Source organism: Ptychodera flava, chromosome 13 (assembly GCF_041260155.1).
Source record: "Ptychodera flava strain L36383 chromosome 13, AS_Pfla_20210202, whole genome shotgun sequence".
Lineage (NCBI taxonomy): Eukaryota > Metazoa > Hemichordata > Enteropneusta > Ptychoderidae > Ptychodera > Ptychodera flava.
In genome coordinates this window covers 21,481,204-21,507,904 of record NC_091940.1, presented here as the reverse complement: position 1 = coordinate 21,507,904, position 26,701 = coordinate 21,481,204, and the positions used below count along the sequence as shown (strand labels likewise).

The 26,701-nt window shown below is 40.0% G+C and overlaps 1 protein-coding gene across 4 annotated transcripts in view; it reads right to left on the bottom strand.

Moving 5' to 3' along the window:
• The window catches only part of LOC139147807 (calbindin-32-like), a 42,215-nt gene extending 16,613 nt beyond the window's left edge, over window positions 1-25,602 (bottom strand). The window contains exons 1-2 of one of the 4 annotated variants that reach the window (XM_070719013.1): window positions 24,993-25,602; window positions 24,725-24,798 (exon numbers count right to left, since the gene is read on the bottom strand). In XM_070719013.1, coding sequence (XP_070575114.1) covers window positions 24,725-24,798; window positions 24,993-25,089 — 171 coding nt within the window. In that variant the 5' untranslated portion in view covers window positions 25,090-25,602. The remainder of the gene's footprint in view (window positions 1-24,724; window positions 24,799-24,992) is intronic. The other 3 variants (XM_070719015.1, XM_070719012.1, XM_070719014.1) reach the window with 3 other exon arrangements.
• Window positions 25,603-26,701: the final 1,099 nt, after the last annotated feature.

Sequence of the window (26,701 nt, the reverse complement as noted above, 5' to 3'; positions counted from 1 at the left end):
AATGAAAGAGTTGTATGGATGAGAAGAAACGTACAGAATATATATATATATATATATATATATATATATATATATATATATATATATATATATATATATATATATACATATATATGTATGTGTGTGTGTGTGTGTGTGTGTTTATGTATATCAAAACTTGTTTGTATCTTCTCAGAGGGTAAAGTGCTCGGTGCATGCAGGGATGCGGAGCCATATTACAATAAAGTTGAAAATAAACACATATTTGGTGTTTTGGTAGCTATTACTCGAGTTTCACGCATAAACGCGATCGTCAGAAAAAGTAGATTTTATTGCATGAAATTTGCTTCAGGTGCAGTTAATAATATCATTTATATATAATTCAAATTACTTCAAATACAAAGTAATAATTCCTGTTACTTAAGTTTCATGTATCCTGAAATCTTCAGACAGACAGAACTAAGTTGTCCTTAAATCCTCTGTCTCATTTATATTGTAGGGACATACCATAATAATGAGAGTGAAGATGTAAGGACGATGTCGTTCTGTCTGTCCGAAGATTGCAGGATGCATGAAACTCAAGTGACAGATATTATTCCTATGTACTTGAAGTAATTCGTGTTATTATTTATAATACTTTGTTTTAGGCACCGAGCAATGAAATTTCACAAGAGGGCTTCTGTATATTTTGGTACAGAGAGAGAGAGAGAGAGAGAGAGAGAGAGAGAGAGAGAGAGAGAGAGAGAGAGAGCGCTAGCTTGCATACGATGACGGATTTGAAATCTTTATAGATATTGTCAAAATAACAATATTGCCAAGTAATAACACAATATATAAGTATGCGTTCTTGTTTGTGTATATATTATATCTCATTACTTGTCACAATAACTCGCCATAAGCTAGTAAGTTGTAATTTTTTTTTGCCCGAAAGGTTTAATTTTGTAACTGTGAGGCAAGAAGAGCGAATTTTAAGGTAGTGATGACCAAGAAGTCAAAGAGCGGTACGCAGCTGTGCCAGGAAGTGTCCATTTCCTGCTTTAGTCATGAAACAAACTGTATTCCTTCTCTCCTCTATGAATTTAAATCCCCTAGAGACAGCTACAATGCACTTAAAAACAACAACTTATTTTGCGTTTGTAAACGCGTGAGTATGGCTATTCGTGTTAGTTTCAACGTCGGGTTTCAATAGCTGTCTGTTGCCTTACTGTTAATTATACGGTGATGTAATTTAATCAGTTTTGTAATTCATTACAGACTTGGGCATAATCTGATTATGAGAACACGACTGGTATCTCAATAATTTAGGTTACCTGTCAGTTAATGTGGGCTGGCATGTACATCAGAAAGCTCGTGGGCTTTAGATTACGGTGATATTTATCATTGAGCCAAGCTTGGTATGGGGTAGAGTTTTTATTGGTTATTTATTGATTAATGTTATATCATGTAATATTGTTTCATCATGTATGACCGATCGAAATGAAATTCTCATGTAGAAGCCATAAACAAAGTTAAATGCGGCGACCGCATCGATTAATTAATTGAGATCCTTCTCGTATCCCGGACGGTTTCTGGGTCAACGGCATGCAAACCAGACGCCATATTAGTATGGAAAAGATTGAACATTTTTTCAAACGGCCTGAAGAGTTTATTGCAACTGAGCCTGCCAAACGTTACTGTCACGCTTGACCTCAAAAAATACAGTGCATAATAATATACCTCAAAAAATACAGTGCATAATAAATTCTTATCGGCCTTGCTATAGTGAGGCGTGAATGCGATATCGTCTGGTTTCAAGCTTCTGTTCCATTCATGCCAACACCCAGGTCGGAGGCTGTTGCGCATGGATATAACGCGCCTATGCATACAACGCTTTCCTGGAGAGTTTGCTAACGGTGCCCGGAACGGAACACCATCAGCACACATCACTTGTAAAGCTGACGCAACGTTTAGGGTAGAATGCGCTTCGGGGACAAATAACCGGGCTCTCAATCTTTATGCGATACGTTTCTGGTCTACCGAGGATGGGGGTTCATTTTAAATCTCTTGGGGTATGAAAAGTTTTCACCGGCTGAATTTTTTTTGAAGTAGAGAATTTTATTTTTCCCATAGAGTTACCCAAGGGATGGCGGCCATTTTGAATTACAAATATCGAGAAATGTTAGGTAATTTCTCTCGCTAGTACCTAAATTTGTAGCATGACCCCCTGATTTTTATTCTTGATTTGGTGAAAGTTTCATTGAGGAAAGTTTGAGCGAAAGTTGATGCCTTTCACTTTGGAGGCGCATACTACCTTAAACCCAGATATTTGACCCTTTTCTGAAGACAGAGGAAAACGACTGTTGAGAATTCGATACAAAGGTGTGCCTCCCCTTGACTCATGGGATATCTAACTTCACTACCTCAACTGATAGAATTGGCAATGTACTATCATTCTTGTAATATCATCGACTGTCATCTCGTACCGTCTCCAACTGTTTCAGATGTCACATCCGGGTCAGCTGCGAATAGCCGGGAGATTAGCCCGTATTTACCATCGGGTGCATCACCACTGACATTTTCGTTCTCGTTACTTCTTAGGAGGTTCTATTTCATCGCCTTCAAATCAGCCAAATGTATATGCTATGTTCAATAGGGTTTTAGACTCGTCCAATCATCTTTGCACGATGTTCTCCTTTGGGGGTAGCAGAGATCAAGTTGGCGAGGACTACAAAATCGGAAAGCATCGGTAATGGTCCATACGCAGTTTAAAAAACCCTAACAAATAAATCATGCAGGTTTCACTTAGCAAATACAGAGCATTATTGTCCTCTGGGTGACAGATTGTTATAAGCCTAACTCAGATATAGTAATTGGTAGCGGCATATGGTTGCAAGTCTCGTCACTTTCCCAACTTCCCGTGCAAAGGTCAGGAAGACCATAAAACGGACGATTCTCACAAAACATTCTGAGGCTGCAAAGTTAGCAATCATAACGTACAATTCATGCAAGATAACTGTAGGAAAACAACAAAACTAGTGAGCTAGAGTTTTACGTACTCCGGGCACTAAAGGGCTGACTGCCATTACTGCATTATGTTACAACAAACTTTCATGATTAGAACTCAAACTCCAAACAATGTTATTAATGGTGTAAAATGCGCCCAGAATTCAGGTAGATAAGTTGTCTTGGCTTGGATCTTGAGGACCTCGGCGCAGGAAGTCTACCGCTGCACGCAATCAGTGTCACCTGTCGCACCTTTAGAACGTCTAATAACCGCGATTTTTTTTTCTCTCAGCTCAACTATCGACAAAAGGTCTATCTACGGCAGCTATTGCAGTTTATGTAACCCCGACGAACCTGCAGCGTCCCCTCCTTTGAAGCCGAATCGAGCTGCCGTTCTTTTATTTCTGGATGCCTATCATCATCCCATGAAAGCTTGAAGATCGCGATAACAAGGCATCGTTTTGAAGTCTCGGGAGAGAGGGGAACGGATTCTCGCGCGACCCCGACTGAGAACTCCGGCGCCTGTCAGGCAGATCACCCGTATCTCCAAGGTGTGGATGGAAGTGTGTCTAGATCAGACAGCCGCAAAACCGACTCCTCACATTTCTCATGGGGGCAAACGGGACCTCGGAATCAGCTAAAAGGCATTCATACAGTAAAAGTGATCCCACACATAAATTGTCTACTTCGGCGGCGTTGTAAAATGACTGCTGAAATGTGAGAAGTTAGTCGTGACACTATGACAAGCTATTTTAACACATGTCACAGCGAATTGCGGAAATTGTATTTCAAAAGCAGAGCACATCAACAATATGATCACCAACGATGTATCATGCTAATCTGTAAAGGCCCATGAGCCACTTTTATCGCATACATTTAGTCAATAACCCCCGCCATAAGCGGATTCACACGGGATTTGGGTACAATCCTCGACACATTACACAAGCCGCTCAGCAGGTGCTATAAGGAGCAAACTATACCCAAATCGAGTGCATACACGCCAACACAGGAGGGTATTGCTATTATATTTTATGAAAATTTGCGCTTGTCGTATTTTTAAGTCGCTTTCTCCGTAGTTAGCGTCCAAACTGAAATTGAACGACCTAGTCGAACGGAAATCAAGGAGCCAGGACCGGGCATTATTGAAGACAGGGCGACGTAAAAATGGTACTCGGCCGACTATGACATGTCAGTTGAAGCTATCGCAGACGACAAAAAGTGACATCCCTGATATGGCGAAGCGCGAGGTATATGTTCTAATAAGACAATTACACAAAAGCACATTTTAAAACACTTACGCTACTGCCATTTCAATCGTTTCCATGTACGTAATCATTTTGATAGTTCAAACGCGGCTTTTTTACCATGATCTCATCGCTCTTTGATTAGCCATTTAGCTCAGTTTTATGCTAATTGAGGGGCCCGTTTCGGCGTTTACGTTTTTCTATTTTATCTCATCCTACGTGAGGTCTCGTCCAATAAGAATGAAACATTTGCGTGCTTGACACACTCATACATAGGATATAACTGTCCGGTTTACTTGTCATATTTTCACAAACGAATATCTTGTCACACACAGAAAGGCTATTTCGTTTAATGGATGTCAATGACAGAATATAGTTTTATGTCAACGGATTAAAAAAAGATGGAGCGCTCGTGGGCTTTTAATTGGAAACATCCACACGGCTAACGCATCTTAAATTTTGCGGTAATGTTGGTAAGAACCATGGATGAATATTAATGTATCCTTCTTGAAAGTGCAAACGTAACTGTCGGCCATTGATAAAAACCATGAGTGGCCGATGACTTTCGTTTGTCACTGACTACAGATCTTAAGGCAAATTCGTGTTGGAATTCAGCAGAAAGCTGCAAATCCTAAAAATCAGTCGAGTACGATTCCGAACACAGAGTTTGGGACGATACGGATACGCCGGGGTTGATCTTAAAAGGGTAAGCTTTTAGACGTGACTGGCATTATATTGCTGCGATATTATGAACACGTCTGTATAGGCGGTAACTTGAATTCTTTTGGGTAGCCCTAATCAGGCATCTCCATATATGTGACTAAACGACTAATCAGAATACATGTAGTTAATCTGTCAGGTGGGGAAAGTCATGGAGCGGGTATCATTATGTTCCTGGACACACATATATCGCATCTGATGCCTACTGCTGACGGCTTCCCACGAGATTCAACTACGTAGCTCCTGTGGGCCGTTCAATCATCGGCGAACACGTACAGCGAATCCAGAGTTCGCCATTTGAACATGATTCATGTATTTGGGAGCACCGCACCCGATTCACTGGAACGGTTTTGCAGTGGGACACGGGCGAAGTTAATGCAAGCAATACACGCACGTCATAAATAACGATCGATATGCCTCTATGGCTATGATTTATTCATACTATTAGTATGGTGGGCTGTACAATCCGTACATGCAACGAAAATCCTAGCTATTCACACAGCATGCAGGATGCCATTCTACTCATCCTGTTTTGTTGTTTGTTTGTTTGTTTTTTCTTCGCTCCTGGTGTGATGATAATTCCTCTGTCTCTCTGTGTCTCTCTGTTTCTCTTTTCTCTCTCTCTCTCTCTGTACACAGACACAGACACAGACACACATTTATAAACAAATTACTTCATGTACAAAGTAATGAAATCTATTACTTAAGTTTCATGCATCCTGTAATCCTCAGATAGACGCATATATATATATATATATATATATATATATATATATATATATATATATATATATATAAAATATATATATATATATATGTATATATATATATATATATATATATATATATATATATATATATATAATATATATATATATATATATATATATGCGTACCTGTCCACCTATCTATATATTCACCAGTATATCTACCCATCTGTCCATTTATATTTACCAATCGATCTTTTTTCTGCTTGTTTTGTTTATGTTTGTCTGTCTGTCTGCCTGCGTGTCTGTCCTTGTATCTGTCCGTCTGTCTCTTGATGTTCGTCATTTTACCACGGTTTATCCAAAGTCCACGCGACAATATTCGCCTATGCCACCACGCCCACGGTACTCGAACTCCTGACCCGCCGTTATCAGCTCACTGTGAGCTGAACCAGATGGCGGCTCCATTCGTAAACTAAAATAACACCAGCATTGTGTTCGCAGGTTTAATTATGGATTAAATTACAATCGAGTCAAATTGATTTGATGGATTTTAATATGCCACAATTCTTCTCGAACAAAAGATGAAACCGTACATTCGATAGTGGCATATGTGTGTTTAACCAGTAAATATCGCATCTGCCATTCCCTGCTAACTTCCGTACAGGAGAACTAAAGGTCACCAATGTATATATGGAATCATGCTGAGGGAAAAAAGCAATATAAACATCGCATGCTTCCTCTTTTAATTCTCAATTCGTTTTTATTACGAAACACAAAATGAATTTTACGACGATTAATTTCGCAGAAAATACATATTGTTATGGACCGTGTCTAGCGAGAGCTATACCTGCTTGATTGTCCCTCAAGAGACCGCTTCCGACTTAGTTCCACTGAACTGAGCGCATCCGCTCCGTTTCAAGGAGAAATTCCTACACTTTGAGCCTTGCCATTTCACCAACCATGCGTTGAGTGACCAGAATACTAAGCAGTGGCAATGTTTGTGCACCTGTGCTCCCGGAGATAGAGAATCAAGACGGCAACGCCTTTGCCTTTGTCGCGGAAAAGTGGCCCGAATTTCAAAACCGGATATTGAAAGGGCCTTTAACATGCAATGTATTTTTTTTAGAGTTTCCGTGTCAATAGCATTTTCCCATGACAGGGAATAGCACTTATAGAAGTAAGTATAAAAGAAGTGTTCAGCTCATGAATTCCACCGCTCGCTGATCATGTTTGATTTACAAACTGAAGTATACACCCTGACAACATCAAAACGCTGTAATATGAATAGTATGACCCAATCTTGAGACAGAAATTCAGAGAATCAGAGTCTTGAAAATTCCATCATATTCTATCAAATAATGAATGAATAACAAACGGTAATACTGTATGTTCTTCTCCTTATCAACAACATATTTTTAAGAGAAGAAAGATTGACAGGGAGGCTCTTCCAGCTAAGTTTTGAAATAGATAGCGGCGGCAAACACGGACGCATTTAGGCTCGCTAGCTCTTATAGAACATTCAGACTCTCAATTTTTTACAATTTTTTTCTTATCCACTACTTGTGGGGCTCATTTTAAAGCTCTTTGAGTAAGGAAAATTTTTACCCTCTTACATTTTCTAAAATCGCAAATAGAGTTAACACGGGGATGGTGGCCATTTTGACTTCAAATATTGGTGAATGTTTGATAATTTCTTTCTCTAGTAACAAACTGTTGCACTTTGGCCCTTGATTTTTTGTTCTTGATCGATAAGAGAATGGGTGAAAGTTTCATCGATGAAAGTTTAAGTCTTCCAATGCCGTGGTGTGTACTACCTTAATTTGTCCATTAGCCTGAATGCTTAAGGTTCTATTATCCATCCAGCACTTTCATGGACAGGCTCCCTCCGCGACCCATCCGATTCATCTTGAAGTCTACGCCGAGGTTCTCCCAAGATATTAGAGCACTTTGCCATCGTTCAGTCGAATTAGCGAGTAGTCTACTCCGAAAAACTACCAAGAGAGCCCGTCGCATAGTGATGGTATTCGTTGAACATCTCTTGACTTTTAAGCGTGAGAACCCCAGTTTCTACGTAATGTCTTCGTTCGTATAGTGCTGTCCCAAGTGGATAGATTCGCTTGTTGAATAATGGATTAATTAGGTAAAATGTGGCGACCCTTTGACGTGAGCGAAATTGAACGGCGTTGTCTACACCAAGGGCGCTCTTGTTCTTTACATTATGAGCTACGTCGGTGCATCAGTCTACCTGTAAAACCTGGAGCTACATGTAAGTTGAAAACATCTGCCAGACCTTGTGGTGATCTACTTCCCAAACCCTTTGAGCGCTACAATTTTTCCCACTAAAATTATAGTGTGCAACATTTTACCAATTTTGTGAATTTTACTGTAATTTTTTTTGACAATTTTAGACCAAATGACCATCACATTTTATTGGGTTGAGATTTTTATCAAAATTTTAGCAAACATTAGAAAAAAATTGACTGGTGTATATTTTGATATAGGCAACAAAAATTGACTTTGGCGCTCAAAGAAGTTAATTACGAAAAACAGAAGACCAACAAACTCAGCCGCTTCTTTCCACTTTGATGATGGTATTTCTATGTCTGTTTAGCAGAGAGAAAATTTCCCGTTCCTAGATATAGCGCTAGGATATGCTAATCATTACTTAACAAATTCATGCTGTGAACAAAAATAATTACACATCACAGACCGGATGTGATTTATCACGTCGGTATAGCGACAGGTCTCGACTTGATGAAGCTGTCTGGACGCCATTCTACGTCCCATTAAAAAATAAAAATGAAATAAACAGGCACGAGTTATTTCAAATAAGCGATGCGTTTCTCTGAGTTCCCTGTACCCACAGTTCAAAAGTTCACAGCGCAGATTGGAGTTTAGAGAATAAAACAGGACTAGCCATCATCCAGAATTTTTTTAATTAACCTTCCGCGTCACTTAACAAGGCAAAAATATGAACATAAATTTCCCAGAGAATGAAACCTGATGGAGGTGCATCGCTCGTAAATCACATGGTTGTCTAGATATCGACTTGCTTAAGCACTTAGGATTGCCTTCATGTGTTAGATCTACATTGCTTTGTGTGCATTATAAAGCGCTTGTGTACAGAAATCGGCATTTTGATCGTAGATATCTTCGTATATGTACATGGTTTGCATGGGTAGTAAATGTAGATATTTGTGTAAAAACAAGATATACGTTGTTTACATATTAAGTATATGAATGTAAATACAATATGTATACATCGAAGTATACAGATGTCCTCGTGGGGAATTACGGTGATCGATGCTAAAGCAGAGCGTTATAAATAATAACACAAATTACTTTGTACTTGAAGTAATTTGTGATATATATATATATATATATATATATATATATATATATATATATATATATATATATATATATATATATATGACTTAAGACAGGTGACATGCTTGTCAATATCTGTTGCAATATTTAGATATAAAATATATTTACATCACCGTGATCGGTGTAGACATTTACTACCTATATAGCGTGCATTTCGTATAAAAACACGTACACAGCTCTGTCATATTATGAGTACATTCATCTGAGTGCGTATGGAGAAAAACAGGCGTACTTATATAGACATTCCACGGTCAAATTTGTCACAAAAACTCATTATTTGTGACTTGACAGCACTTTTCCTTGTGCACTGTCGTGACAGATTAACGCTTGCAATTTGAAGCCACTCAGTATATAACTTTGGGCATCGTTAATAATACTGAATCCTTTTGGAGGGTTAGACACATATGGCACGCAGTGTATATTTTACAAAGAGTTATGCTATCTGTCACGCAGGATTGGGTTCGCATCATGTGCGGTCGGCTTTACTTGTGTCAAAAGCCAACATAGTGGGAAAGGGTTTGAAAGGAACATTTTCCGTGTATTAAGCATAGAGTCAGCCCTCATTATGAATTATGCAACTTTCCCTCAAACACTGTTTTATTCCTTTGCCAGTGGAGATATTGAAAGACTGCACTTTCCCCTGACTTTATTGAGAGAACATCCTCTCTGCAAATGTTCACCAACGTTCAATCACTTGTTCTGTTCCTTCATGGATATTTTCTGTTGATCTTTCATGAGATTGCAATAAATTAAATTTAGATCATTTTTGTCGTACGTGCAAACGAAACAAAAATGCTACACACATGACTAGATACATTATGAGACCGAGGAAAGCTGATATTTTCACGATGAAGTGTTAATAATCGTGTTTTGTCCGGTTCCTTCAACGATAGCTGTTAACGCCCAAAGCAGTCCGTTATTTGAAGCAACTGCGCATGTGCAATCAGCACACACCCATATTTCTGAGCGACCCTGCACGTGCGCATTGAGAAGATTTAGGTTATGGCTCATTTTCTTTTTTAAACATGTCTTCTGCAATTAACATGGAATGCCCGGTTTAAAATACGAATACTTGCGGGCAGTGACTGCAAGACGCGGTCTTAAAATTGTCTACTATGCACAATTTTTGGCTGTGTTTAACATGTTTTATGTCGAGAGTGAATTCGAGACAATGGTTGTGTCCATGGCGACAGGGTTTTAATATTTTCGTTACTCCTGCAAATCTTGCTAGCTGTTCGTACTGGAATTTAGGTCAGCGCTCTCACAAACATGAAAGTGAAAGCTATCGTTTCAGGGCATTTGTAATGCTTACTCTTTGCGATGCGCGGCCCGGGTATCGTTTTGCTTTTAGTTTTTCTTTTCGCGCGGTGACGAAATTATGATATCAGATTACCCATTGAGAAGTGCCACATTGAAAAAAAGTAGAAAAATACAATATCTCTGTCCACGTGATATGTTTACGCTGTTGCATCGTACATCACGCAAAGAACGCGTGGATGGGATCATTTCAGACTGTCACAAATTGAAAAGGGAAGAGTAATGTTCAAAGAAGAATTCTAATTTTGCGATAGATGTGTGCCCTTGTCAGGAGGCTGATCAAGAGGTGAGTTCGCCCACACATACGTATAGACGCAATGAAAATTTTCGGCAGCGTGGGACATGGGCAAGCAGTTAGTCATGGGGCACTTGTGAGTTCTTTAGTCAACAAAAGGAAACGTTTTTTCCTGTGTCACGTCTTTTTTTTCTTTTGGAAGTTTGCATTACTTTAAAAAAAATGTCGGTTAGCAAAATCGGTATTTTCAAAGCCTATGGGTGCAATATCATATTTACCAAAGAAAACCACTTTAAGTTCATAGCACTAGGACTATCTGCGAGGCAGTTGAATTTCTGCCATCAAGCGATAAAGAATTTGTGCCAAGCGATTTCCCGTCATACCCTCGTCACGTGATTCCGTTGCTTCTAAAATTTCAACACGGTATATTTGTGATACATAACGTTCAGTTTAATGGAATGCATGTTTTTGTGCAGTTTTTGTAATTATATTCACCGTGACAGAAACCTTGAAGTCCAAAAGTTAAAAGACGAAACAAAACTGCTGTCATTAATAACAGTCCCGTTTCAGAGACTTCTGTTTAATCGATGGGCGTACACTACACCCATTGTCTTGGGGATACGGGCAAAATCTGTTGTTTGAGTATTATGTATTGCGGCTCACAGTTGGCAGCACATGTTGCATTATCAAAGGGTTCAGAGAAATCGCACTTTTTCAACAAGGTCTTACCATATGTGAAGGTGAAGTAGAGGCGATTGGGGTTTTTTTGGTAGCTGTACAGGTCAGATACGCCCAATAACCAAGGAAATACAGGGCCTGCTCCTGACTGGAACGCGCTGCCTGGTCACCACCGGGCAACCTTCCCAAATCCCCTAATACTGGAGAGTTTCGCGTTGAAGTCACAGTAGGAAATAGATGTGTACATTCAATGTGTACTCTGTTGTAGACGGAAGGGCTCTGGATCCAAATCTAAAGTAAGTCGTCATCGAGTGCAAATTGTATTTGAACACTGAGCTAAGCCGATCAAATTGATGAGTTACAGTGAAAATCGGCGTGTTATTTAAACATACACCGTAAATTATCGTCAGACGCCAGGGATCCAGCTTTTGTGTGATGTATTAAAAGTGCTCATATTGAAGCAACATCTTTTATGATAAAATGGCATGTATTGTGTTTTTTGTATGTTGGTTTTTTTTTATAGAGTGGCTGATAAAGTAGCATGTTGAAGTGGCCGTACACTTTTATCACTGATTATGGATGGATCAATAAAATTTGTCCTTTCTCGGTCGCAATATTGCATGTCGGCATTCGAAAAAACACTCGGTTCGAAAAGAAAAATAACGCCATCGGTTCGGGTGGGATGATTTTAACATTGACGTGAACGTACCGAACAACTGAGGAGTGCGTCCATCTCGTAGACGGTGTTCGCGTGTCATTACGGCGGTAAATAATATTGTGATGAATAGAGATCAACGAGAAATCGATTTCATTTTGTATAGCAATTTATTTTAATCCACGTCACTGAATTATTCCATGTGTGCGAATATTATTTCCATATGCAAATCGCTTCTCCGTGCCGACGTTTGCCTGATTCTCTTGCAGCCTCGAGGGCACGGCATCTGTATGTATATTTGGTTTTGTTGCCTTGGCGACGCCGTGCATAAGAAGTGCCTTACGAGGCTGTTATTGCGAACGGAGTTGGAAAGGCTGAATGTTGATTTGCTTGCGTTGGAAATTACCTGTTTTTACCTGCCAGGCCGCAGGGGCAACGTGATTGGATCTTTGACTTAATGGCAAGGGATAAAGGACTCAGTTCGACCCTCTGACGAATCTGTCTTTCTCTTTGCGGGAACAAGATTCAGCTAATCGCTTTGGAAGCAAACAGAAATGAAGGACCCAGAATCATTGCGTTTCCTTCAATTTTAAAGGCCAACCTCCTAGGCGAAATACACTGTATGGTTTGACAATCATCATTTAAAACGTTACTAAATATAGCCTTGAATGAGGGATCGACTTACTTTGCTCTGAGACCCATTTTGGAGTCAAATTAGTATATATCACAGAAGCTATGAAAACTAGTATTATTTCATATAAAGGATTTAATAACCCCATCTCAAAACATGACAAGTGTGACTGATAGTCGTGACACCTTCATTATCACTTTTGACTTCCTCCCTCCCTCCCTCCCTCCCTCCCTCTCCCTCTCACCCCCACACTCTCTCTCTCTCTCTCTCTCTCTCTCTCTCTCTCTCTCTCTCTCTCTCTCTCTCTCTCTCTCTCTCATTATATATTATATTCACTGAAAATTCGCGACCTTAACAATAACCTGTTAATAACATTATAATCTGATTATTTAATATATTAATTTAGGGCGGGAATGTTAAGCACAATTCTACGGGTGGGGATAAATGTTGACGTTCACTCATTGTAACGTCGACACTGCAGTTTTTCTACTTTGCTATTCGAACTGTTCCAGAATATTGTATATTTTGACGAGGTATTGTACCAAGGCAGACGCAAGCTGGTTTGGGTGTGGTCGGTGTGAACGTTTATGTACATACATAATAGTACACAGAAAAGAAAGAAAAGAATCGTGCATTGTCTGTTGCGAAGTCCAGAAAGATGTCATTGCACAAGGTGCGGCAGGTTTGGATTCAGTGCATGGTTATCCTCAATAAAAGGAGTATGGACGACTTGTACCGGTTTGCGAACGTGACTGGAAAATCTATCGATAATAGGGCGTATAGCGGAGACGAGAACGCTGCAATTATAAACAGCAAAAGCCCAAATAAGAGCCATATTGCTGATCCGTAGGCATTTGCAGATAGGTCAGAACAGAGTACCAACTGCACCGTAAACAGCAATGAGTTTAACGACAGATTCTGCGATTAAATTTTGCATAAATGCTAAAATAATATCGAAATAAACCGCACGACTAGCGATAAAAATGGAGAATCCGTATATAAATAAAGAACCGTTGCTATTTATGATAAAATATGACAATATATGTTTAATCGATAACTGACGATTGAAAAATGTATAAACATAAAGATTTTATTCTTCGCAAAATTTGATAGCGTGTGTCACGTGGCGATCTATCGCCTATTTATCATAAACATTTATTGAGACGAATTGCCTTGATCGGGATAAGACGCCTACACGCGCGACATCTCATGAGAATTTGGTAAAAAAATATTAAATGATGTACGCAAAGCACTTGCTATGTGGAAATAATGGCCGTACCGCTCCAAGTTTTAAGGTCTATACAGGACAGCTCGCTCGATCCAATGTGGTGTGATGTGATGTGATGTCGCGACGCGTATGCTCACAACATCGAATCAAAAGGTGCCATTTGTCCACACAGTTGAAAGAGAGTTTACGCTAACAAATACACAGTTGAAGGTAGACTATCTCGCACCATCTGGTCCCCACTTTCAACATTACGTCTCGTAATAATCCAACTCCGTCAGCAACGAATCCAAACAAACCAAGACGGCAACTATGGAATTGTTTTTTTTCTGTGGAGGTCATTCACCATACCATGACCAGATCGCACTTTATTGATATCACGTGGCCTGACTTCTGGCATTTTTTGTGAACCATACAGGAGTCTGTAATTCTCTCTGATTGTGAATTGTTCGTTTCCATGACAACACCGCTTGCTTCTCTTTTTAGCGCTTCTACCATTGTTATTTTCTCATCGCTCACAAGTAACACATTCAGGCGAAGGCGAATAAATTGGCATTTCCTCCTCCCACTTTGGTCGCAATTAAGCGATCCCTGCGCATTTTGTCCTCGCCAATGTTGAACGTAATTACGGTAAATGCAAGGAAACTGGCTTTATATTTTTCATTGTTGAGAAATCTTATTGGCGTGTGTCGTACGCTGTTATTAGAAAGTACATCGGTTTAACGAGATCGGCATATTTAATATGCATCTAATTATATCCATCACTCAGTATAGCGACGACCACTTTTCTACTTCGTTTTAGTCTTTTCGACAGAAAAAAATATCACAAAGGCCAATGGAAGTTCAGTTGCAACTTTGCGTTCCATCCAGATCTTTTCGTCCGACATGTAAGCATGTTTTCATGTACACGTCGGTTGAACAAATTAATCATTTCGTGTGCAAGAGAGAACAGAGCGGAAATGGACTCGTCAGATCTATAGGGGAGAGATGGTTGCATAATTAATTAAGATGTATGCATATTTTTTTCTTCCGGTCAGAGACGATTAAATTATTTCGTTTAATTTATGTCATAAATATCAGACTTGTTCCTAATGACTTAGTGGTGTCTTTTAAAGGAGTGAGAGAAAATGAATGCAGTGCATAATATGCTGACCAATATATAAATTTGATCATTTGATAATGAATTTTAAATTTGCAAACTGTGACTCTGCGTGATCAATTCAATGTTTACAATTAAGAGAAAATCACATTCGTTTTATTTAGAATGTCAATTTTGTCGCCTGCGTAATTGATTTTGACAATATCGTTATGTAATGTGTGATTCTAGAAACACACACACTAGCGCACATGAGAAGACACACACACACACACACACACACACTCTCTCTCTCTCTCTTCTCCTCTCTCTCTCCCTCTCTCTCTCTCTCTCTCTCTCTCTCTCTCTCTCTCTCTCTCTCTCAAATGGGAACAAAACGTTGTGGCTCTACATATTATGTCATCCTGAACTGCCGAAGACTGCAGACAGTTCAAGCTCATCACTCTCTGATTACTTACTGAATTTCGTTCCTATCTGATGTCGTTTGTTCTCTCTTTTGCTGTGAACAGCGCATTACATTCGGGCCGGCAAACACGTGGAACACTTTGTCGTCAAGGCAACAGTTCTGAGCAATTTGCTCACCGATCCAGGTTTTTTTTTTATGACAATACCGTGACGAATTAAGCGGCAGTTTGTAAGAAACGCGCGCCCAACCATACCTGGCGATGTCCCTTTAGCCTCTTATCTGCTCTCATATTGTATTGTATGCAACATTAGGAAGACGGTCACGTATTGCTATTTATTTTATATACATTGTCTTTGAATATGCGGTGGCCACGCCCCTTGAGTTCTTTATTGTACGCAAAACGGTGTCTTCAGCTGAAAATTGGGACTTTTACAGTGATTAGTTGCGTTTGCACGTGTTCAGACTGTGCAATCTGACAACGCCGTAAAGAATATTGCGGTGAGTAGATCTTAAAGTTGTCAGAGTATTTATACATTTTTTTATTCATCTTACTTTGATGCCGCGCCGACAGTCCATATTTGAACTTGAAAATTATTGGCGGATCGTGAGAAATTGAGAAAAAGGGTTGGTTTTACAGGAGACAGTCCCAAGAAACAGACCTCTAACGACTGTTCAGATTTTTAGGGGAAGTGCCACGCGGGGTACTTACGTTTATCGTATAAATTTATACTATTTTAGGAAGACAACAAGAGGCAATGAGCACCACTTCAGTGCGTCACATCGTTAAAGGTATACTGTCACCTGTTCCAATTTTGCCAATGTTACCATGGAAAGAGAAAATCTAACCAATCACAGATTTTAAGCGGGTGGCCGCATTTTAAAAAAGAGCGTCCTCTCATGGGCATTTAGAATACCAAGGAACGCCCCTTTGACCATATATAGGCATATTTAGATTAAAGATGACTGTATACCTTTAAACTCAAAGAGTTAAGAACGGCATATGTACCGCCTCGCTCAGGCTACATGAGTACAACAGCGTTCCATTTTTCGGAATTTCAAATTCAAGGTGCACGGCCATTGAAATGAAAGGCATGCGTCGTCGTAATGAGTTAAAGCGAATTACTGCGCCTTTCGAGATATACCAGATTTTTGTCCAAGTAGTGAAAGCGTATGTATTATTTGCCCTAGAATCCATATTTGGAAGGTAAAATAAGCAACACTGAATTTTTCTCTCTCGCATCTTGTTCGGTAGATTGTTTTTTCTCGACAACCCCTCCAAGGACGTAATGAGCCATCCTTAAGTTTTTTGACAGTTATGTATCTACATCTACAACACAGGTTTGTCGTCTATTTTCACAAAGGCATCGGAAACGCTACTATTTATGACTTTTTAGAATAATAAGGACATACAAATAGTCGAACAGCTGTCAGAAAACGAGGGAACATACTTGACGCATTTTAAAATAGTAATTCAATCGGTGGTTATCATCAAGACAGCTGGTGCCAGACAAATCAAACTCAATGCCATTGTGCTTTCAAATCTGCCCGGATAACGATTCCTTGAGTTGTCACTGGTAATATCGCGAAGAAAAGCCCGACAATATTGACTTGATTGATTGAGGCTATTGTTCTTGTAATTGCAAAGATGGCGATGATGATAATGATGATGATGATGATGATGATGATGATGATGATGATGATAATAATAATAATAATAATAATAATGATAATAATAATAATATTTATTTGTAAGACATCATACCGCCTCCTGAAACTGGGCTCGATTCAATGATTCAACGGAAAAATATTATTAACTTATATGATAATTCAAGACTGTAGTAAACATATAAGGCGAGATTTTATCAGGCTCTCAACAAATGATACCATTAAATTTAGAATTTTAGTTTACTATTTAAATTGGCACAAACCTTTTAAGAGTGCTCACCGCTTACTAAAGGAAAACACACTGTATCCAGCTGATCGCTCTACACAAATGTCAGAACGATCAGGGATTTTCCCGCGCGATAAGCGTCATTCAGATTATCACGACAGACAGACTAGATCGACGGGATCCCTGTTCAAGTTTCAATGTGTGATCCTTCTGTTAGATTGTCGCATTAGCAAAATGCTAAGCGATAGAGTCGCCATTCTCGCACTACGCGAGATTCTCGCCCGGTATTCCGAGAGAGCTCAAAACGTGAGAGAGGATACCTAGCGTTTAGGAAACCAGAGCTTGAAGGCAAAAAACAAGCCGGCGCATGTAAGGCGTTACTGCGACGTGGGAATTGCGGTTTGAACCGACTTGCTGCTAGGAAAGGTCAAAACCTCCAGAAACACACAGAGGAAAATCGTAGATGACAGCGCCGACCTTGCGGCTTTAGACTGAAACAACGCCGTGCAGATATTTTGTCTGTCAACCTTAACGAGGTCTTTCACATCATTAATTTGAGATCATGCGAACGGCCGTAATTTGTGATTTACTGGTGTGGACAAGGCTGAAGTAAGTCAGTCGGAATGAGGCACGATTAAGCGCATTAAATTGGTATATTTGCTTTGCCATTGTAGACTTTGTCTCGAGGAAAACTCGTCAGAAAAATTACAGTACTCGAATTGAGCATATTTTTCACGATATTACACATTTTTGCGTTTCGACCATGTCGAATATTAAAATACATTTCTGTTTTTCACCATCCCGTGTTTATGAAAATCAAAAACGTACTTTTACTACAGGTCGAGGAGAAAGGCCTTGGAAAACAATATATTTGACAAACAGAGCAGTTAACTTTTGTAGCCTGGCCCCATAGCTGTGACTTTTTTGCGTTACTTTCTAACGAAAACTAGTTCGTGTAATTCAATGGCTAAAACCTGTATGCAAATCTTTCAAACCATGAACTATAACTACATGTGCAAGTTTGTAGTGCAAAAAAAACGGGTGCCCTCTAAAATATGGCCGACTCCATGCAACTAATTCCTAAGCATAGTGGTGAACACGACGCATGCGCGCATTGGAATCCTCACAGAAAACAGCATTTTGTCACCTGTTGGAACACAGCGCAGAGAATGTCCTCCACTGTTATATTGCATTCTCTGTTTTATTTTTATACACGACGAGTTGTCGCGAAATTTTAAAATGAAGTTAAAGCTGTTAAATTTACCCACCACTTCTGTCAGAAATGAAAGTTGTCGTCATTCAGGAAAAGGCTGATTTCTTTAATGAGTGAAGTGAACTTGAAAATATCACGGGAAAATTGCAAGTTATTTTAACATCAAGAAACAGCAAAGAGAAGTAGCTCGTTGATCTTTAACATAGAAAATGTGACGGTCTGAATTTGCATCCGTTTTTATTTTCCAGGCAACATGAAAGCAGTCGACTTAGCAGCTAGGGGCCCCGGATGAAGCCAGAAATAAATCAATTTCCGGTAGTGCATGTCCTAACGACAATGGACGTGATGATGTATATTTCAAGGAGATATCAAGAGATGAAATAGCTTGATAAAGAAGTTTCTAGTGAGTCCTTTCTGAGGGAAGATCGATAAAAAATTCATGACCCAACGCTGACAGCATCTGATTAATTCTGACAGCGAAATGTGCCGATTCGGAACCTAATCCTCTCAGGCCCTTCTCAAAATTATAATTTATTCGACGAAGCACTGCAACCACGGCCGGAGAGTGTCCCTGGTGAATAATGCCTCATTACGTCTTTGTGCGTGCTTTTTTGGTAATCTGATGGCCATGATATTGCATTCGAGGAATACAAATTAACAGTGTCGAGACTAATTTGGTAACTCGGCACAATTTGTAAAATTCTTAGACAAGCGAATCAATTATCACAGCCCTGCTCTGTCGATCCACTACGGGTGAACGCCTGTTGTCTTCAGCGGCCATGCACTGACGTTCCACCCGCTACATTTAAATGTGGAACGAATCCACTCTAATGCACAACCGTGAATAATATGTAGGCTTGAAATAACGTGACTTTTGATACCATAATAGTGCCCGCTTTTTTAAAAAAATCGTTCTAAACTAAGTCTTTGTTTTGATTTGTCGGGAGAGACATTTACCCTTCCTGTGGCCGACAATTTTCTCACGTGTTCGTTGGACTGACTCGTTGTCCGTTGAGTTGCTCGACGTTGGCTCAAAGTAATATCAAACAGCTACCCTATAAACGTCAAAGGCGAAATTAATTTACAGCCGCTCGCCACTATAACCACAAACTGTGCCATGCTCTTGCGTGGCGCAATTTGGCGAAACACAAATGTCATTATTCTAACGATACATTGAGATCTCTCGGTAAGGCATAAGTAGACATAATGTCACGTGATGAATTGGATTGTTATTATACACAGTGTGGTTTAATGGCATTTACTCATGACAAGTATTATTGACTGGTTATGTCAATTTATGTAACTCCAAGTGGCGTGACTGATGCGTATGTCAAAGAGGGGCATGTAAATTGATTCAAACTTTTTTTTCGATTTTAGCCTTTCTTTCGGCATGTTTACACCGGCGTTCTAGAGCAGGTATGCCAAGACCGCGAACGAAATCAAACAAAGCATCCGTTTCGTTTCAACGCATTGGCGACAGTATATCCCGATGATGTATTTGTCGTCTTTAAAGATGAAGACACCCTAACGTTCATAGAAAACACAATTTCGTGAAGCAATACTGACACACGATGATAACATTAGCATGGAGTCCAGCTGCTGATCGGCTCGCCACTTGTAAACGGAGGACTCTGAAAAGTGCCTCAGTTCATTCGTCGACATCCCCCATTCCTCAACAAACACGGTCCAGCGTGCGCGCCAGAAACGCCGCGGAAGCGACAGCGAAAAAGATATTTAAAATATAAATCTGGCGTTAGCTGCCCGCTCCCAGGATAGAAATCGAATATTATTTTTTCTTTGCACAGTTCAACGCCATATAAAAAGAAAAATATGCATAAATGCGCGAGCTGTCACGTGGCATTATACTGCAGTGACATTTTAGAAAGAAAAACTGGTGTTTGACAAATCGAGATTGATGGACATCTTGGACGAGCGAATCAACAAGCGGAACAAACAACAACCCGGCGTAGCCCTCCAACTTTTCTAATATCTTTAAAAATATCACTGATAAAAATAACGTCATCAACAACCCAATGCTCTCTTATCGACATTTTTACTTTATCGTAATCCCACGAGGGTTTTTCATTGAGATGGCGTTCGAGACAATGTAATCAATATTGATCTCACACACGATAACTTCTGTTGATTATAGCGCTTTTGAATAATTTATCACAAACCAGATTGGGGGGGGGGGGGGTGTCCCAAATCGAGATCAGCATAATAAGCCCGCTTAAAAACTTCAAACAAAAAGATGGCAGCTAAGTCATTGAAATGGATGACACCGCTTTACTATGAATGGAAAAGAAATTCTTAATTAGAAAATCTCATTAACATCATACATACAGGACATGTAGTGGTGTACAATGCTGTGGAATTTCTTTCACAATGACTCTTTTCTGAGCACTGAACAATCTCGTTAGCTATATGGACCAATACGGTACAAAACGTTAGTTTTTCGTGGGTACCCATCCATGAACATGTTTCTCTGCATAATTAATTGATTTAGGGGGCTTCCTTTCTGCCTGGAATTTGCATAGTAAGGGATGCCCCTTAGGCCTCTAATTAATCGCCACCGGGTTAGTCGACCTGGTGTCACGAATGGCGAGCACTACAGGTGGGGTCTGAAGGTAGTTCGCGCCTCGAAAGCGAAAGACTTCAACTTTTGCTCAAACTTTCCTTGAGGAATCTTTCAACCATTCTCTCTCAAAATCAAGAATAAATATTGGGGGTCACCGTGCAATTTTTAGTACTATGGAAACAAATAACTCAAGATTGATCAATATTTAAAATTCAAGATGGCCGCCATCCCTGTGTTAACTCTATGGAGGAAAAGAAAATTCTCGAATTTCGAAAAAACTAGGCCACCAAGAGCTTTAAAATGAACCCCAACAAGTGGTATGTCAGAAAAGAATTGTAAAAGTTTGAGAGTATGAATATCTGTCCTCGAGGCGCGTTCTGCCTTAAATCCAATATACTGTATATTCAGAGAGCAAACACGCGGAAAAAATTACCCCACCCAAATACAAATCTCACGAAATCGAGCCACTGTCGGAAGAGGTGAACAAATCGGCAGAATATCCATCCCCGATCGAGCAATAGAAAGAACTTGCATAGCAATTTATTAAAAAATATCTCTTGACCCTTTTCGAGTTTCCCTGAAGACCCGTAACTTTCTCTCTTTGCCCTTGGCAAATATTTTAGTTGGCGTACCGAGTATGTTTGTGTTTGCTTATTCAGAAAGTAAACCGAATATCCACATGTTCGATCATTTTATATAAAGTCTATTAGTCTGAGTGGGTCATACAGTTATAGTTTGTCTAAAACTGTTTATAAAAGTGGACACCCTAGGAGAGTGAATAATCGTGGATCAATATAAGTAGGGCATAGTCTATATATTCCATGGTATTTGCGCATTGTCGATTGAACGAGATGCGCGTGGCTTTCTCTGTGACGATCATCGCCACAGCCTGCGGATATTTTCAATTTGGTGAAGAACCATATCCCATGTGATCGGATGCAATGAATGAAAGACTTCGTTTTTTTGTTTTTGTTTTGTTGGTGTTTTTGAGAATTTTAAAATTTAGCGCAATAAATTCCAAAGGTGGTGTTCTAGTTCAGCGATGAGGGCACGGCGGTAAGGCCGGTTTTGTTTGTACACTGTGGTCAACATAAAATGCTCAAAAATTATATTCATGGGAAAAAGTGACCTTCACTTGAGAATGAATTATTGTGTCTTTTGTAAACGTTCACATATCCTACCTTTGTGTGGGAAGCCTTTTCAATTTACCGTTTACACACGTCGTGTTCAAAAACGTGGTTAACATTTGCTATGCTGATATGAAAAATAAAATGCCCAAATATCAAGTTAATTATCAAAAATAATCACACATCGACGTACGTTCAAGCTCATATGTGTGTGCACACGAGTCTACATGCATATAGTACACGCAGACGTCTTTGACCTTATGTCTGCTTAAGAATATCTATCTTTTGGCATGTCGGTCTGTGCTCTATTCCTCTTCACTTTTTCTGTCTGTCTGTCTGTCCTGTGTCTGTCTGAGATGTCTTTGTCCGTGTCTGTTTTCTCTTAGTCTGTTTGTCTGTCTGTCTGTTTGTCTGTCTGTCTGTCTGTCTGTCTGTCTATCTGTCTCTGTCTGTCTCTGTCTCTGTCTCCTCTGTCTGTCTGTCTGTCTGTCTCTCTCTCTCTCCCTCTCTCTCTCTCTCTCTCTCTCTCTCTCTCTCTCTCTCTCTCTCTCTCTCTCTCTCTCTCCTCTCTCTCTCTCTCTCTCTCTCTCTCTCTCTCTCTCTCTCTCCATTTTCACCTGCATCCCACTGTACGGCTTGTTGATGATACTGTGACCCTACAGCGCTACTAACGACAGACCGAACACACCATTAGCGCAAATCAAGAATACATTTGCCGCTCATTTAAAAGCAAACAAACGTGGGCATAAACTGATCATGACATTCTTGAAATGTTCCTTACGGAATAAATATTTAATCGTTTTGAAATATACGGGTTATTTATTCTCGCGATAAATATTTGATCGGAAAACGGTGATCACAGTATCATATCCGACATTTCGGCTCTCAATGTGAGAGACTATAAATCAACCTCTTATTCGCACGCTGACACCGTCGAACATGGTGGAAAGTTTAATGACCTCGATGCGGACTGTTTCCCAAGTAATACCATTATACCCATTTAATAATCATGCCAATTTGTTATCAATTGCGCCATGTCGGTTTGTATTCATATCGACAACAGAATTTCTGGCTCTGGGCTCCTGATAAACGAGGCGTCTGCTGCGCAAGCGCACTGTGAAGAAATTCTCTGTTGAATTATTGCGCTTATTCGAGGCGAGATCTTTTTCTTGACTATGTACTGCAAAAAAAATCGACTTTTGAACTGAAAGATAGTAGTCACAAATATCATATTATTGTAGACAACTTGATAAACACCAACATTATTGAGGCTGCTGGCTACATTCGAGAACCCGTAAAATTGAATCAGGATACACATTGAGCGACAAAGACATTCCATTTGGTGTGCGACATCCCCCTAGAAATACCGTTGACATAAAATCAACGATGCTCATGTACGGCTCGCCCTTTGTTAATTCCTCTCGCAGCTTACACTGAACAGCTTGGCCGGTATACCTGTAGATTTCAGGGCAAGATTAAAGGTCATAGGATTGACACAGATAGCAGAACAGATGTCGGTTTGTATGTGATTCGGTATTCCGGCTTCAACTCTACCGTGGAATTCAAGGGGGGTCAACCGAGCAGTACGTATACGGCGTCCATGGTTCGTTGTATGGGGACGAGGATGGAGAACTCGCATGGCAACAGATGGCTGCCATGGGCTTCACCGCCAACGAAGAAATATTTCAGCATTTCATGCGAACGACTCACTTTCATTATTCAGCCCTCTAATCCACCGATGCAATACATCGATGCAACGTGAACGACAAAATTTTGTTGCGGTCTCGGCGAACATGTTCCCCGCGCTCCTCCGTAACGCTTATGACGAAAAGCCTAGCAATATTCAGAGCACCCTCGTCAAAATTGCTATTTTACCAATATTGTCATTTTTTGCGACAACAAGAACTGTCCCCTCTGCTGCGAAAGCTGTGATAATTACAGGCTGTGGACAGAATTGATCAAATCGAAGGTAGTTCGGTTTGTATTACCAGATATCTTTTTCTAAATTATTTTAGATTGCGTGGGTGTGCACTTTTATTCGCAAAAAATTCCACAAAAATGTTGGTTAATGAGCATGTAATATCATCAAGGAAGATTAATTCGCAACTGAACAAAAGTATTCAACAGGAGAGAGAGACAGAAGGAGACAGGGAGAGAGAGAGGGACGGAGAACGCTATGAAATAGCAGAATCGAAAGTCTGTACAATTTTCAAAGGCACAATATATACACTGGCGACGATAATGGGCCCTCTACGTAAATTAAACACGTAATAGAATCTTTTTAGAAATTCCAAATTATTCGTACCAATTGTTTGACGCACTCAAGAGAGCTGAAAAAATATGATGAAACAAAACAAATCGGTTTTACGCGTGCACGGTTGTCGACGGTCAGGCCATGGAATGAATTTTAACATACGCTCGTCATAAGAGACAGCCCTGTCTATCTTTCCCTTACAATCGACAATCCTCATTCTCCGCCATAGAGGATTGATGTACTGCAATTAAAGGCCTACCACTTTACATCACTGCAGAAAAAAAGCAACGATAAATTTCACGGGCAGATCAATATTTTGACCAAGGGAATGCACGTTGGTGATCCGATTTAAGCCACACATAGTGCAATATGAATACCGTACGTGCTTCATACCTCGGGTCCTCCTGTGGTCTGTATCAGCTCCCTGAAGAAAGCGTCTAGCTCTGCATCTTCAATGTAGCCATTACCTGAGCACGGAAATAAGGCGAACCATGTTTTATTGTTGAATGCCGTGTAAAGGAGACTGAACATTGTAATGGTCTCTTCAAGCTCGTCTGTTGTCACCCAACACATGAGTATAATAAATTGCACAAATATTGTCGCCACAAAAAAATTCAGAACTGCATCATCTTTTCACAATACATCTTACATGCACACCTACCGTCAACATCGTAGTGCTCCCAAACGGTGATAAAATCGTGAGCCGTCAGTTTTTTATTGATTTGGCGGGCTTTTGACATGATGTCCGAGGCGGCCATATTGGATGGAAATTTCCCGGTAAAACGGTATCAATAAAGAACCACAAAATATCTGGGTGCGCTGAGACCTTCCTGCGTTGTACGTCCTCTCAGGTGGAGATGCAGTCGACTGTGTAAGCCACCTAGTGCGAGTAGCGTCGATTTATGTCATTTGCATTATTAAAACAGTCATATGAGCGCCGACTGCGCATGTCCAATATTTCCCTACAGTTGTTCGGCGAGGCAAAAACACCCCGGATGATGTGTCGACAGGTGTAGCCTCACATGAAAAGAGTCGAGGCAACATAAATGACATCATCGTTGCATCCAGTTTATGTTTGTTTCTGTGGAAAATCTGTTGGCGGCGGCTTGATGAATTGCGAAGGGGCAAAACGCTTTTATGTAAACCACGGTCCCAGCACTGTTGTACGGTTCAGTCATTCGTCATTATTCGTCCTGCATTGGCGGACGGACACGGGCCTGTTTCAGCTTGCCTTGATCCGTGTTACATTATTAATTTACCTGTGCGATAACGCGGTATTGTATTGAAACTGTGCCACTTTGTAATGAATCATGAAAATATAATAGGCATTTCGGAATATATCAAATCCCCTTGATAATTATTCATGAATGGTGGGGGGGGGGGGGTTTATACACTGCGTCAGATCAAACGACACTTTTATTTTTCAACCAGGAATATTTGTTGACACCTGACAAATGATTTATCGGTCAAAGCAAATATTTTGTGGCCAAATTTGTTTTGTAGTGCAACGATTCTATATCCGTCAAATGAATAAGTCAAAGGTATGAAAAACGACACACAGACGGATTAAGGTGTTACCTTCCATCCATTATACTCAGTCTATAGAATATTGTGACAGTCATTCGTTTGTGAAACACTCGCAGAATAATGGCCTTCTGCTTTCCCCCATTTCGTCGTCTGACAGTTTCTGGGTCCTTGATAATTTATACATGCATGTATTTATTCAACTCCCTAGGGGACACGCCCACTCTGCGCATGGTTGGCGGCCCTTTTCCATCCATTGGATCTAAATCTATCTCCTGTATCAAAATTGTATGCTTGTACCGTTTTCTTTGATTAACCAACAGTCATAAAAGACATTCAGTGTTGAATTTTCTATTTGCCGTCATCGTATTCGGTATTTCTATTAAGCCTGAAGACATCTCTCACGGGAAAGTCTGCAATTTCTTTAAAAATTAAGAAAAAGATAGAATAGGTTGATTAAAGACTTAGCGCGAATGCCTTCTCAAAAAGAGGAATAAAATGTTATTCGATGTACTCGTTTGCCGCCAAGGTTGTCATGGCATCAGTTGTCATGGTAGCGCCCGCAAACAATAAACTGCTATTCAATGATAGAGAAATCTGTCTTCACTGTTCCACGGCCGGGAAGCTCTGAAAACAGGGACGGCTACTTGAAGCGTTCCAGGGCGGAGGGACAATTTTTCTGACAACACATTGTATCTAAATTGCGTCTCGTTCACATTATTTTCAGCCTTAAATTCAAAGGATTCATGCTATTTGATAAATTTACTGTCATATTTACTGACAAAGAAGCGTTTCCGGTAAGGCAGCCTCACCGACAGCTCCAAAGCACCTGAATTTAACCATTTG